The following is a 12,651-nucleotide window of genomic DNA, read 5'->3' as shown; positions in this document are numbered from 1 at the left end:
GTCAATGAGTGAATGGCCCTGGACCCGCGGGCACCGTGACAGCGGCCCAGGCAACACGGGCACCGCAGCCCGGGAACCACGGGCACCACTTCCCGGGCAACGCGGGCACCGCGAAAACAGATTGCGCGCAGAGGCCTAATTATGTATTTGTATTTGAAGTGCAACAGTCTTTTCGTGGAGACCACGCTCAGAGATGCTGGAACTGAACAACAGCAAGAGAAAGGAGGAACACAGGCTGTGAAACAAAAAAAAATGTTGGTTATTGAACTGTTAACCCGCAAACTTTGGTTATGTTAATCAGCGTTACATTAGAGATCATGATGATAGCTGATGTAGCTATACATGACATAATTACAATATGGGTTTAAAGAACATGTCTGCTGCTTCTATTGTTTGAGTCATTATGTTTATTGTGTTAATGTAAGGGCAGGGACGCGGTAAGTGGGGGTGCTTAGGGTGCTGCAGCACCCTCCCTGGCGGCCCCTGGCTGTAACTGCAAGTGAGAAAGTTTTCTGAACAAATCAATATTTTTTTTTTTTTGTATAATTTTATCATACAACATGATTTTTCATTAATTTATTGACATCCACCCTTTTTATGATATTTATCATATTATAATTTCATTTTATTTAGAACATTGTCTGTGTAGGCTGACGTAGGCTATGACGCACAACGCAGAACTGTCGATAGCTGAATATGGTACTATGCTGATTTTACATAAGCATGTTGGTGTTGAACATCTGTTGTAGTGAACATTCTAAAACTGGTGTAAAATGTTGCTGCCATTTTAATAGACACGTTGAATGTTATCGTTATGATTCTGGAATCCCGCACGTAAACTGGTTGGCAAAAAAAGAGCAAAGACGGACGGTTCACTTTCCTTTTAAACCTTTAGAAATAACCTCACCCCTTATGTTTTTTTTCATGACGACCAATAAAAAAAGGAACAGTGTTACCCCTTATGTTTTTATTCATGACGACCAATAAAAAACAACAGTGTTACCCCTTATGTTTTTTTTCATGACGACCAATAAAAAATGGAACAGTGTTACCCCTAATGGTTTTTACAGATGACATCAACCGGATTTGAACCCCGGTCGCCAGGGGGTTAGCCAGAGTAAACTCCACTGCACCACTGAGGCGATGACAATACAAAATAATCAATTGTCAACAAAGAGGATATACATGACATTAAAATGTATGTGTGTATTTCTATTATTTCCCTTATGTTTTTTTTCATGACGACCAATAAAAAACGACAGTTTTACCCCTTATAAAATATTTGACAAAGACAACAGTGTTACCCTTTGTTTTTTTTCATGACGACCAATAAAAAACAACAGTGTTACCCCTTATGTTATCTTTCATGACGACCAATAAAAAACAGCAGTCTTACCCCTTATGTTTTTTTTCATGACAACCAATAAAAACGACAGTGTTACCCCTTATGTTTTTTTTCATGACGACCAATAAGAAACGACAGTGGTACCCCTGTCGACGTTTATGCAGGGATCCTAACATGAGCTGTTTAGAGTGTTAACCTCCGAACTTATCAATGCTCCATCAAAACACCGAATAAAGTCAACACAATGGTTATACTTGACTTTATAATTCGCATGAAATAGAGATAATAGTCTACCAACAGAGGTCATCAACCAGATTTGAACCCGTGTCTCCAGGGGGTTAGGCAGAGTGCACTCCACTGCACCACTGAGGCGATGACCATACACAATAATCAATCATTAATAAAGAGGATATACATGACATTAAAATGTATGTGTGTATTTCTATTATTTCCCTTATGTTTTTTTTTCACAACGACCAATAAAAAACAACAGTGTTACCCCTTATGTTTTTTTTCATGACGACCAAAAAAATAACAGTGTTACCCCTTATTTTTTTTTTCATGACGACCAATAAAAAACAACAGTGTTACCCCTTATGTTTTTTTTCATGACGACCAATAAGAAAACAACAGTGTTACCCCTTATGTTTTTTTTTCATGATGAACATAAAATACGACAGTGTTAACCCTTATGTTTTTTTTCATGACGACCAAAGAAAAACAACAGTGTTATCCCTTATGTTTTTTTTCATGCCGACCAATAAAAAACAACAGTGTTAACCCTTATGTTTTTTTTCATGACGACCAAAGAAAAACAACAGTGTTATCCCTTATGTTTTTTTTCATGCCGACCAATAAAAAACAACAGTGTTACCCCTTATGTTTTCTTTCATGACGACCAATAAAAAACAACAGTGTTACCCCTTATGTTTTCTTTCATGACGACCAATAAAAAACAGCAGTCTTACCCCTTATGTTTTCTTTCATGACGATTGACGACCAATAAAAACGACAGTGTTACCCCTTATGATTTTTTCCCATGATGACTGATGAAAAACAACAGTGTTACCCCTTATATTTTATTTGACAAAGACAACAGTGTTACCCCTTGTGGTTTTTTTGAAGACGACCAATAAAAAACAACAGTGTTACCCCTTATGTTTTTATTCATGACGACCAATAAAAAACCACAGTGTCACCCCTTATGTTTTTTTTCATGACGACCAATAAAAAAAGGAACAGTGTTACCCCTTATATTTTATTTCACAAAGACAACAGTGTTACCCCTTATGTTTTTCTTCATGACGACCAATAAAAAAACGACAGTGTTACCCCTTATGTTTTTTTTTCATGATGACCAATAAAATACGACAGTGTTACCCCTTATGTTTTATTTGACAAAGACAACAGTGTTACCCCTTGTGGTTTTTTTCATGACGACCAATAAAAAACAACAGTGTTACCCCTTATGTTTTTATTCATGACGACCAATAAAAAACAACAGTGTTACCCCTTTTGTTTTTTTACAGATGACATCAACCAGACTTGAACCCCGGTCGCCAGGGGGTTAGGCAGAGTAAACTCCACTGCACCACTGAGGCGATGACAATACACAATAATCAATCGTCAACAAAGAGGATATACATGACATTAAAATGAATGTGTGTATTTCTATTATTTCCCTTATATTTTTTTTCATGACGACCAATAAAAAAACGACAGTTTTACCCCTTATAAAATATTTGACAAAGACAACAGTGTTACCCTTTGTTTTTTTTCATGACGACCAATAAAAAACAACAGTGTTACCCCTTATGTTGTTTTTCATGACGACCAATAAAAAACAACAGTGTTATCCCTTATGTTTTTTTTCATGCCGACCAATAAAAAACAACAGTGTTACCCCTTATGTTTTCTTTCATGACGACCAATAAAAAACAGCAGTCTTACCCCTTATGTTTTTTTTCATGACGACCAATAAGAAACGACAGTGGTACCCCTGTCGACGTTTATGCAGGGATCCTAAAATGAGCTGTTTAGAGTGTTAACCTCCGAACTTATCAATGCACCATCAAAACACCGAATAAAGTCAACACAATGGTTATACTTGACTTTATAATTCGCATGAAATAGAGATAATAGTCTTCCAACAGAGGTCATCAACCAGATTTGAACCCCTGTCTCCAGGGGGTTAGGCAGAGTGCACTCCACTGCACCACTTAGGCGATGACCATACACAATAATCAGTCATTAATAAAGAGGATATGCATGACATTTAAATGTATGTGTGTATTTCTATTATTTCCCTTATGTTTTTTTTTCACGACGACCAATAAAAAACAACAGTGTTACCCCTTATGTTTTTTTTCATGACGACCAAAAAAAACAACAGTGTTACCCCTTATGTTTTTTTTCATGACGACCAAAAAAAACAACAGTGTTACCCCTTATGTTTTTTTTCATGACGACCAATAAAAAACAACAGTGTTACCCCTTATGTTTTTTTTCATGACGACCAATAAAAAAAAACAGTGTTTGAGTCCATGAGTTATTGTGTACATGTGAGGGACTGTTTTTCTGTTTGGTTAATAATGACTCAGTGGGTTCACTGAATGTTCTCTGTGTTCAGCATAGGATCAATTTACACTTTAAGTTCGGGGGTTCACTGAATAAAAAGCACAATAGAGACTTCGTCTACATCTCATCTTCATAATTCTTTTTTTTTTCACCCTGAGCAAGTTTGAATTCTGATCATAGAAAATTGAGAGAAAGGACTAGTGTTTGAAACACAAACCAGGAAACAAGGAGATTCCTTGAGAAAGAAACAGAGTCCTGAAACACCAAAATGTGGTCAGTCTCTTATTTATTTGTTCACAATTTAGCAAACTTTGTACGAAAATAAAGTGTTAATTTCTCCAGCACACATATATAAGCTACATATAGTGTTTGTTAAACAAACACGTTCGATTAAAGGGGTAGTTCGGAATAGAGTGGCGAAGTCACGCCCCTTCCGGTAGGGCTCATGGGACCTATGAGATCGAAAAATATGAATGGGTGTCAATGGAGAGAAAATAATTATTTTCTGGTCCCGGTCTTTATATGCCCTGGATTACACATATGTTGTTTGTGGATTTAAAGGATAAATTTTCATGCAAAGAGTTTGACCGTTTATGGTGCAATTGTTCAGATAAAGGCTGTAGAGAAAACACAACGAGAAAGACACGGCTCGTATGTGACGTCACGCTCCCTGCGACTGGCGTGGAGAAGACCGACAATCTTCCCATCGGCATAACTGAAACTCTGCATGTGCCCCGACTTATAATGGTTTTCACCTCTTTCGATGCTTTCATCCTCCCCTTGGAAAAAGCGGTGAAGTGAGGCAGAGAGATCGCCATCACTGTGCCGAGTTCCAAGGGCGGGTGTGGTGACGTATATCATATGCGTCGAGAGCAGCGAAGAGCTGTAGTTCACAAAGCGGCCTCACATAAAACCTAAAATTATCAAACTTCTTCACGAACATTTTTAGTTTTCTTTGCATGAAAAATTATCATTTAAATCCACAAACAGCATATGTGTAATCCAGGGCATATAAAGACTGGGACCAGAAAATAATTATTTTCTCTCCATTGACACCCATTCATATTTTTCGATCTCATAGGTCCCATGAGCCCTACCGGAAGAGGCGTGACTTCGCCACTCGATAGCGCGGGATCTGCGTTGCATTGTGGGACGTGGCGGCCATGTTGATGGCTACGCGAACGTTAACATAACTCTGACATAACGTTGTTGAACGAAGAGAAGTAGCAGTAGAGTTGAGAAAGAATAGCTAGAAAAAATATGTTAAAATCCCGAAAAGGATCTGGAATTTACCGGGACACATTAAATAGAGATGCCAGGGACCGGTATGGTGACAAAATCAGCATTATTAATAATTTGGATCCATATGAAGTTCCAAACAATGAGTGGAGCACCGACGACGGTAAAGGAGGCCATCAACATGGCGGCCACGCAAAGTAATTACGTCATGACACCCAAGCACTATTTTGGACATAGGGCCCGATTCCGAAGTGAGCATTGGTATTCTATATCACTGGAGACAGTTTAACACATTTCATTCAGTCCTTCTAGTTGCAGAATTCGCTCGTGCTAGGCTAGCGCACGGCAACGGGCAATGCTAGCCTGCTATTAAAAACAGTCTTACCCACTCAACAGTACACCCGAGGTAAATCAATTATAACACCAGACTATAGATTTAAATGTCTGTGTTGATAGAATAATGTTAGAAATAAAACTAACCTTGCATCGCATGAATCATCGAGGGACTACTTTCTCAGCAGAAGCGGAATTAAACTATGCGCTGGTTAGGTTTGTAACCGAATCACGACAGAAGAACGTAAACAGAGAAGCGTGGGACAGAAGCGCAATTGAACGACTAGGCAACATGATGGTTCAGTGTGCTTTTAGAAATTGTAGAAATAAACGGTACAGATGGGCACCACAAAGTTTCCATTAATTTCCAGTGCGAGATCCAGAAAGGACTCAACTGTGGCTTGTTGCTGCTGGCTTTGACATCAAAACACCGGCTCGTACACGTACGGTTCGTTGGATACAACAAATTCCTCATAATCGTCTTCAAAAGCAGATGCATCGCTAACTCCTCCAAACATATCTTGTTAATTGAATACGCTTATAGAATTCCTTCTTTCGAGTTTGTAGCAATGACAGCGGCAGGTAACCTAGGTATCAGTCCGCCGCTGCCGTAGCCTACGTACAGGAATATAAACACTGCTGCTGAGACCCCGCAATTCCCTCAAAATGCAATGCAATGCAAGGCTGGTTTTATTTCTAACATTATTCTATAAACAGACATTTAGATTATATGTCGCTGTCGTTATAATTGATATACCTCGGGACGGGTGTACTGTGGAGTGGGTAAGACTGTTTTTAATAGCAGGCTAGCATTGCCCGTTGCCGTGCGCTAGCCTAGCACGAGCGAACTCTGCAACTAGAAGGACTGAATGAAATGTGTTGAAAACTGTCCAGTGATATAGAATACCAATGCTCACTTCGGAATCAGGCCCTATGTCCAAAATTCCGAACTACCCCTTTAATTTCATGATTTTGACTTTATTCAGTGTACAATGATTTCAACAACATTTTTTTCCTAACTTTTCTTTATTCTTATTAAAAATAAATCCTGTTTCCTTGAATCGAAGACCGTTAGAGGAACTGGGAGCTGAGTCCCATTGAACAGCCGAAGATGTATCGCAAACTCTTAAAGACAAATCTGATTGGCCAATACACATTGAAGATAAATTAATAAATAATCAAATTATCCATCTCTTCATCCCACACTGCAAACACGACATTAAACAATGTCTTGGAACAAAAAAAACTACCAGAGATATTTATAAGCTATCATTTTATTGTCATCGCAGTTTTAAAGCTTTGGCACCAGGCGGTGCTGCAGCACATGCCGCACCCCTACTTGCTGCGACGAGATTTTTTTGTTTTCTGTGTTACCGCTGCCGTCTAATGTGCAACTGCTTAACAAAAACGAAAGTCAACTCATTTGCGGAGTTTTCTATCTCATCAGGAAGTTCCTGCCCATTTCCGATATGCAGTCCATGGTAGGCTAATCTAGGCTATAAACCTATATTTTACACACGAACACAGTTAATCGTATTTATATTGTAACAGTTTGGGTAATTGTATCCGTTTTTTACCGATTTTTTTTTAACGTTGAACTAACATTGCTGATTATTTTCCTATATAATTTAGATTACACTGTCTAATTGTTATTAGGCACAATGTAATAACGTCTATCGGTTACGTTCACACACTACCCAGAAGTCATAACGACCTGCGATGGCCTCTTTCTCGCCCTTTGCAGGCGTCTCTTCGTAGAACTTTGGTCTTCCTTGACCTGGAGACCACGGGATTAGGTGGGCCAATTGCACACGGACACCTCTACAGCTTCATCCCTTATCTTTCAATTGTTTAATCAGGCCATGGCCCGCTCAGATCGATTTGTTAATTGCATAGTATATCAACAACTTGGCTGTAGGCCTCCATGTCAATACGTCTCCTATTGTGATATCACAAGTCCTGGCATGCCCCTCTCACGTGCCCCTCTGAATGCATTAGAGGTTATCACTGCATACTTTTCAATATGCATACGAGAGCTCCACATTTCACAGCCAACTGCCATTGATAACATTCTAAACCGCTTTCTTTTTCATTTTAGAGCTTTTTTATGTGTTTCAACTTATTTAATGCACGCTCGCTTGCTCACTCACTCTCTCACTCACTCACACCCCTCCCCTCCCCTTTCAGACACCTGGCAGTGTGATATCATCCAGCTGGCGGCCATCAGCGGAGTTCACACCTTCAACATTTACATGATGCCCCAAGTCGCCATCGACAGAGGGGCCACGGCGGTCAATGGCTTTAGCGTCAGCGATGGCGCCCTCCTGCTGCGCGGTACAGCCATGCCCACCGCCACTTTGACTGAGGCACTAACCTCCTTCCTTGACTTCCTGCAGTCCTTAGAGCAGCCCGTGCTGCTGGCCGCACACAACGCCAGACGCTTTGACAAACCAGTACTGGACAGAGCGCTACTCGGTTGTTCCCTCGCCAGGCAGTTCCAGCAGCTGGGCTCCAGATTCTTGGACACCTTACCGCTCAGTAGGGCGCTCCATCCAGGGTTAGACAGCCATTCACTTGTGAATCTGTCGGGCTACTTCCTGCCTAGACACTACAATGCCCATGATGCATTAGAGGATGTTAGGGCTCTGCAAGAGCTGTACAATTGTTGGAATCCCCGTCAAGAGACTTTGGATCAGTTTGTGTTCTAGCAGCCAAGACATGCAATCGAGCGCTTGTTGTATTACTTTTACATTAGGTCATTTAGCAGACGCTTATTGTCTTACAATAAGTACATTTTTTCATAAGAAAGTGAAATAATGTTTCGCTGTCGGTACAATAAGGAGATACCGAAGGAGGAGTTACGACTTACTGAAAACTGCAAAGTTAATGTTCAAATCATGGATCATCTCGTTTTATTTGATTATACAGTTTGATTTTCTTTCTGCTTTGATTGCTTGTGTTGTTTAAAAATATATATATGGTTTTCCCAATGGTATATTTGTCTATTAAACCATCTCATAACCAACTAATCTTTGTTTATTCCATCATTCAATCATTCTATAATCCTAAAAAATGCTGCCTGTTCACTATTTTTGTTTCTTGCAAAAAAACAAGAAAGGGTTAGAAAAAAACAATTTCCAAACACACAGAATGTATTAAAAAGTCACGCTTAGTGACTTCTTTTCCAAAATATTCATTAGGTAGCAGCACGGAAGCCCGACAGACAGCCGTAGCCGTCCTCCGACACCGTGTACATCTTGGACACCAGGAAGCCCATGTGGCTGTGAGTTATCCCGCTGTCAGAGTCTGGGGGAGGGGGGGAGTTAGAGGGAGAGCGAGGGGGAGGAGAGAGGAGGATGTGGTGACGAACACTAAACACTTGTGCAACTCTATGGCTGTGCTCTGTGGCAGGCCCTTATGCAAATGCATTCACACACACACAAACAAAACCTGTGCTGGCCATCATTATTCATTTCTTATTTGCATTTATCGATTCAAATAGCCTCCTTCAGCCCTGCCTTCCAAAGGCAAATTGTTGATGCTGTGAATGCTGCTTGGTGCAAACAAATAGACACACCGAGAGTCACACCCAGAATCTCTCTCACACCCACACCCACACACACACACACACCTGAGTCACTGGTGGAGCCGTGGTCGTGGTTGATGACGCTGGGCAGCCCGGGTACTGCTTGCGTGGTGAGGTACCAGACTGCATGGAGCACGTCTGTGGCATGGATTCTGTTATGATCTATTCATTCAGAGGGAGAAAACAGAAAACCCAGTCGGTTATATAGTCTTGTGTTTTCCACTAGGGGGCACTGATACACTTCTTGTGGTTGTTCTTGGTTTCTATGTTCATTTCCATCAACGTCGTGTGACACGGGAGTGTTTCATTCGCTTGTGCGAATTAAATAATAAATGAAAACCTAGTAGTACCACTATAATTATGGTCAGCACAGGTTTTGTTTGTGTGTGTGTGAATGCATTTGCATATGGGCCTGCCACGGAGCACAGTCACAGAGTTGCACAAGTGTTTAGTGTTCGTCACCGTATCCTCCTCTCTCTTCCCCCTGAAATTTGATACAATGAGAGTGCTACCTGGTCCTTGAATCCCTTTTCAAGGGCATGGAAGTAGTTCATGAATTATTGCACCGGAATCTTAAAAGTTGAGAATAAGCCGGTGTCTTTGAAAAGCCGAAAAAAAAAACACAGTGTTTAAATTCCGTTTAAAACCATTGGTTCACTGGCTCATTCAATTTTGTTTCATTTTCACTGACACACACACGCTGCTTATCTATTAGTTATACAAACTTCCAGTCACTCTTGAGCCAACGGCCGCCACATATTGTCACATTAGGCCTACTAGTGTAACACTGTCTCTACCGCATCCTCCTGTCTACAATACACCTCACCTCACTAGCTACCTCCCCCTAATCTCTCCCTCCCCTTCTAACTCCTTTAGTTTGCAGTTACATTTTCAATACATGTTGGCTGAGGCCAAAAATATTTGCTTTGACTAGGATTCTCTGACTTTAAGGATTGGGTCAAACCGGCACTATAACTTGTTCATGGAAATAAATATTGCTTCTTCGGTCTAATCTAAATTCGTAATGTCCCTGACAAACAGGAAACATTAATTTATTTTATTATATCGTTATGGTTAAACAAAAAAGAACTCCTGAGAGAACAGATTCTACGAGCAGCTGAAAGGCAGCTGAATGGAGATCGACATCGGTGGTTTTGGGTGATTTCGGTCCAACATGACACCAGGGTCCCCAGCCTCTTGTGCCGCGTCATGACGCAGCACAAACGGTGTACCAATACCAAAAACCTTTCAATTATACGTAGAAGATTAGCATTTGTTTATTCTGTTTTCGTTGAATTTAGATGCTAAATTCCAAAAGCTACCTGTTTACTTGTATTCTCTTACGTCATGCTCATGATGAATACAATGACCCTGACGGCCTATGCAAACGAACAGTTGAGAAACGTCTACCTGCTCCGACCAGAGTCATGTGTGCGCGCAAACGCAGGAACGCATCCGCTACACTGCGAGAAATCCACGTTTGGTTTCTGTTGAACAAAAATGAAAGTCTAGCTATCCCTTCATCAGAAAAGGATCGGCCCTCCGTTCAGAGTTTTATTCCGAAACAGCTTCACGGGATCACTGCCTATTTTCGATATGCAGTCCATCAAGGTAATGTAGACCTATCCACCTATCCTATCCAAGTGTTGTTTATGTTAGATATAATACAAAAGCTAAGTTTTCATGCTCCAAATAATATGTAGGGCCTATTGAGTTTAGAACTTAAATCGTACAGACTTTTTAAGATTTCCTAACTTTGCTAAATAATTTCCATCCATGATTTAGAATAAGTTCCTACTCCACCCGGCTGTAATAACCTGCGACCAATGCCCTCTTTCTCGCCCCCTGCAGACGTCTGGGGGTAAAACAGTGGTCTTCTTTGACCTGGAGACCACGGGATTAGGTAGAGGCTACCACACGAGCACCTTTTCATAACATGTTTATCCATGATCCTATGAGGCTGTGGCCCACTTAGGTCGATTAGTATATGCAACTACTTGTCGATGCATAGGCATGTGTACATCTGTCCAATCGCCACTTCTAAATAATGGTAAAACCATCCAAATACATTTACTGGGTTAGGCCTACGCAGCGGCGGTGATAGCGGGGGCTTAAACTCCTCCGGAAAAGGCTGAGCCCCCCCTCCCATTAAAACCAGTCATTTTGTGATGTTTTTGTGTTGAGTCTGATTTACAAGACCCAGCAGGCAATAATTATCTTTGATTTTGTAGAAGAAATTAAAGGTCTGGTGTGTACAATTAAATGACATCTGTTGTATGAACTTGGCAGGAATGGAATATACTTTTTATCAGTATGCTATCAGCAATTAACATTTAATGTGCCGTTTATATCTACAGAGAGTGTGGTTCCTCTTCCACGGAGCCCGCCCTGTTGAACCACAATGTTTCTATACAGTCGCCCAGAACGGACAAACTGCTAGAGAAGAGATCCCTAGAGGCTATTACCTGTGTTCACACTCTTTCCATCCTTCTACCATTTAACGCACCAAGACCCAACACATTGTCTCTCTCACTCTCACACACTCACACCCCTCTCAGAAACCTGGCGGTGTGAGATCATCCAGCTGGCAGCCATCAGCGGCGAGCGCACCTTCAACGTGTACATGATGCCCGAGATCGCCATCGACAGAGGGGCCGCGGAGGTCACGGGCTTCAGCGTCCGAGATGGTGCCCTCCTCCTGCAGGGTACAGCCGTGCCGACCGTCACCTTGACCGAGGCCCTGACCTCCTTCCTTGACTTCCTGCAGTCCTTAGAGCAGCCCGTGCTGCTGGTCGCACACGGCGCCAGACGCTTTGACAAACCTGTACTGGACAGAGCGCTGCTCAGGTGTTCCCTAACCGAGCAGTTCCAGCAGCTGGGCTCCAGATACTTGGACACCTTCCTACTCAGTAAGGCGCTCTATCCAGGGATAGATAGCTATTCACAGGTGAACCTGGTGCGTCACTTCCTGGGGAAAAACTACAATGCCCATAATGCATTGGAGGATGTTAGGGCTCTGCAGGAGCTGTACAGTTGTTGGGATCCCAGTGAAGGGACTTTGAATCGGTGTACATTATAGCAGCTAAGAAATGCAAGCGACTTACATTTACATTTAGGGCATTTAGCAGACGCTTTTCTCCAAAAAGACTTACATTCTGTACATTTTTCATAAGAAAATGAAGCAATATATCTCTGTCTGTACAATAAGGAGTTAACGAAGGAGTATTTAACGACTTACTGAAAACTGCAATGTTGCAACTTGGTTTATTTGATTACTATTAAATTTTCTTTCTGCTTTAATTGCTTTTGTGGTTTAAAATTATGTAACTGGTGTTCCCATTGGTATTTTGGTTTAATAAACTCAATCTCAAAACCAACTTATCTTTGTTTATTCCATCTTCTATCTTTCAAGGTCAATGGATTGACGCATGTCATTGTTATCATGGGATATTCTCTACCTGTAAATGCCACCCTAGTAGTGGACGATACGGGAGAGGTCCTGCGGAACTTAAAAAATGCTGCCTGGTCCCTATGATTGTTTTGTGCAAAACCAAAAAGAAAATAAACAATT

General features: G+C 41.2%; 2 protein-coding genes across 2 annotated transcripts; both read left to right on the top strand.

Annotated features, from left to right (window-relative positions):
* The first annotated feature begins 6,856 nt into the window (after window positions 1–6,856).
* LOC130388764 (uncharacterized) lies at window positions 6,857–8,539 on the top strand. The gene is made up of 3 exons (XM_056598275.1): window positions 6,857–6,975; window positions 7,239–7,290; window positions 7,682–8,539. The coding sequence occupies exons 1-3, from the start codon at window positions 6,964–6,966 to the stop codon at window positions 8,200–8,202; spliced, it is 585 nt and encodes a 194-aa protein (XP_056454250.1). The 5' UTR covers window positions 6,857–6,963; the 3' UTR covers window positions 8,203–8,539.
* A 1,965-nt stretch (window positions 8,540–10,504) lies between these two features.
* On the top strand, window positions 10,505–12,441 carry LOC130388763 (DNA polymerase III PolC-type-like). Its single transcript, XM_056598274.1, has 3 exons — window positions 10,505–10,691; window positions 10,932–10,983; window positions 11,639–12,441. The coding sequence occupies exons 1-3, from the start codon at window positions 10,677–10,679 to the stop codon at window positions 12,157–12,159; spliced, it is 588 nt and encodes a 195-aa protein (XP_056454249.1). The 5' UTR covers window positions 10,505–10,676; the 3' UTR covers window positions 12,160–12,441.
* Window positions 12,442–12,651: the final 210 nt, after the last annotated feature.

This window comes from Gadus chalcogrammus, chromosome 9 (assembly GCF_026213295.1).
Source record: "Gadus chalcogrammus isolate NIFS_2021 chromosome 9, NIFS_Gcha_1.0, whole genome shotgun sequence".
Taxonomy (NCBI): domain Eukaryota; kingdom Metazoa; phylum Chordata; class Actinopteri; order Gadiformes; family Gadidae; genus Gadus; species Gadus chalcogrammus.
Note: the sequence above shows the minus strand (reverse complement) of the source record. Positions and strands in the feature narration are given on the sequence as shown.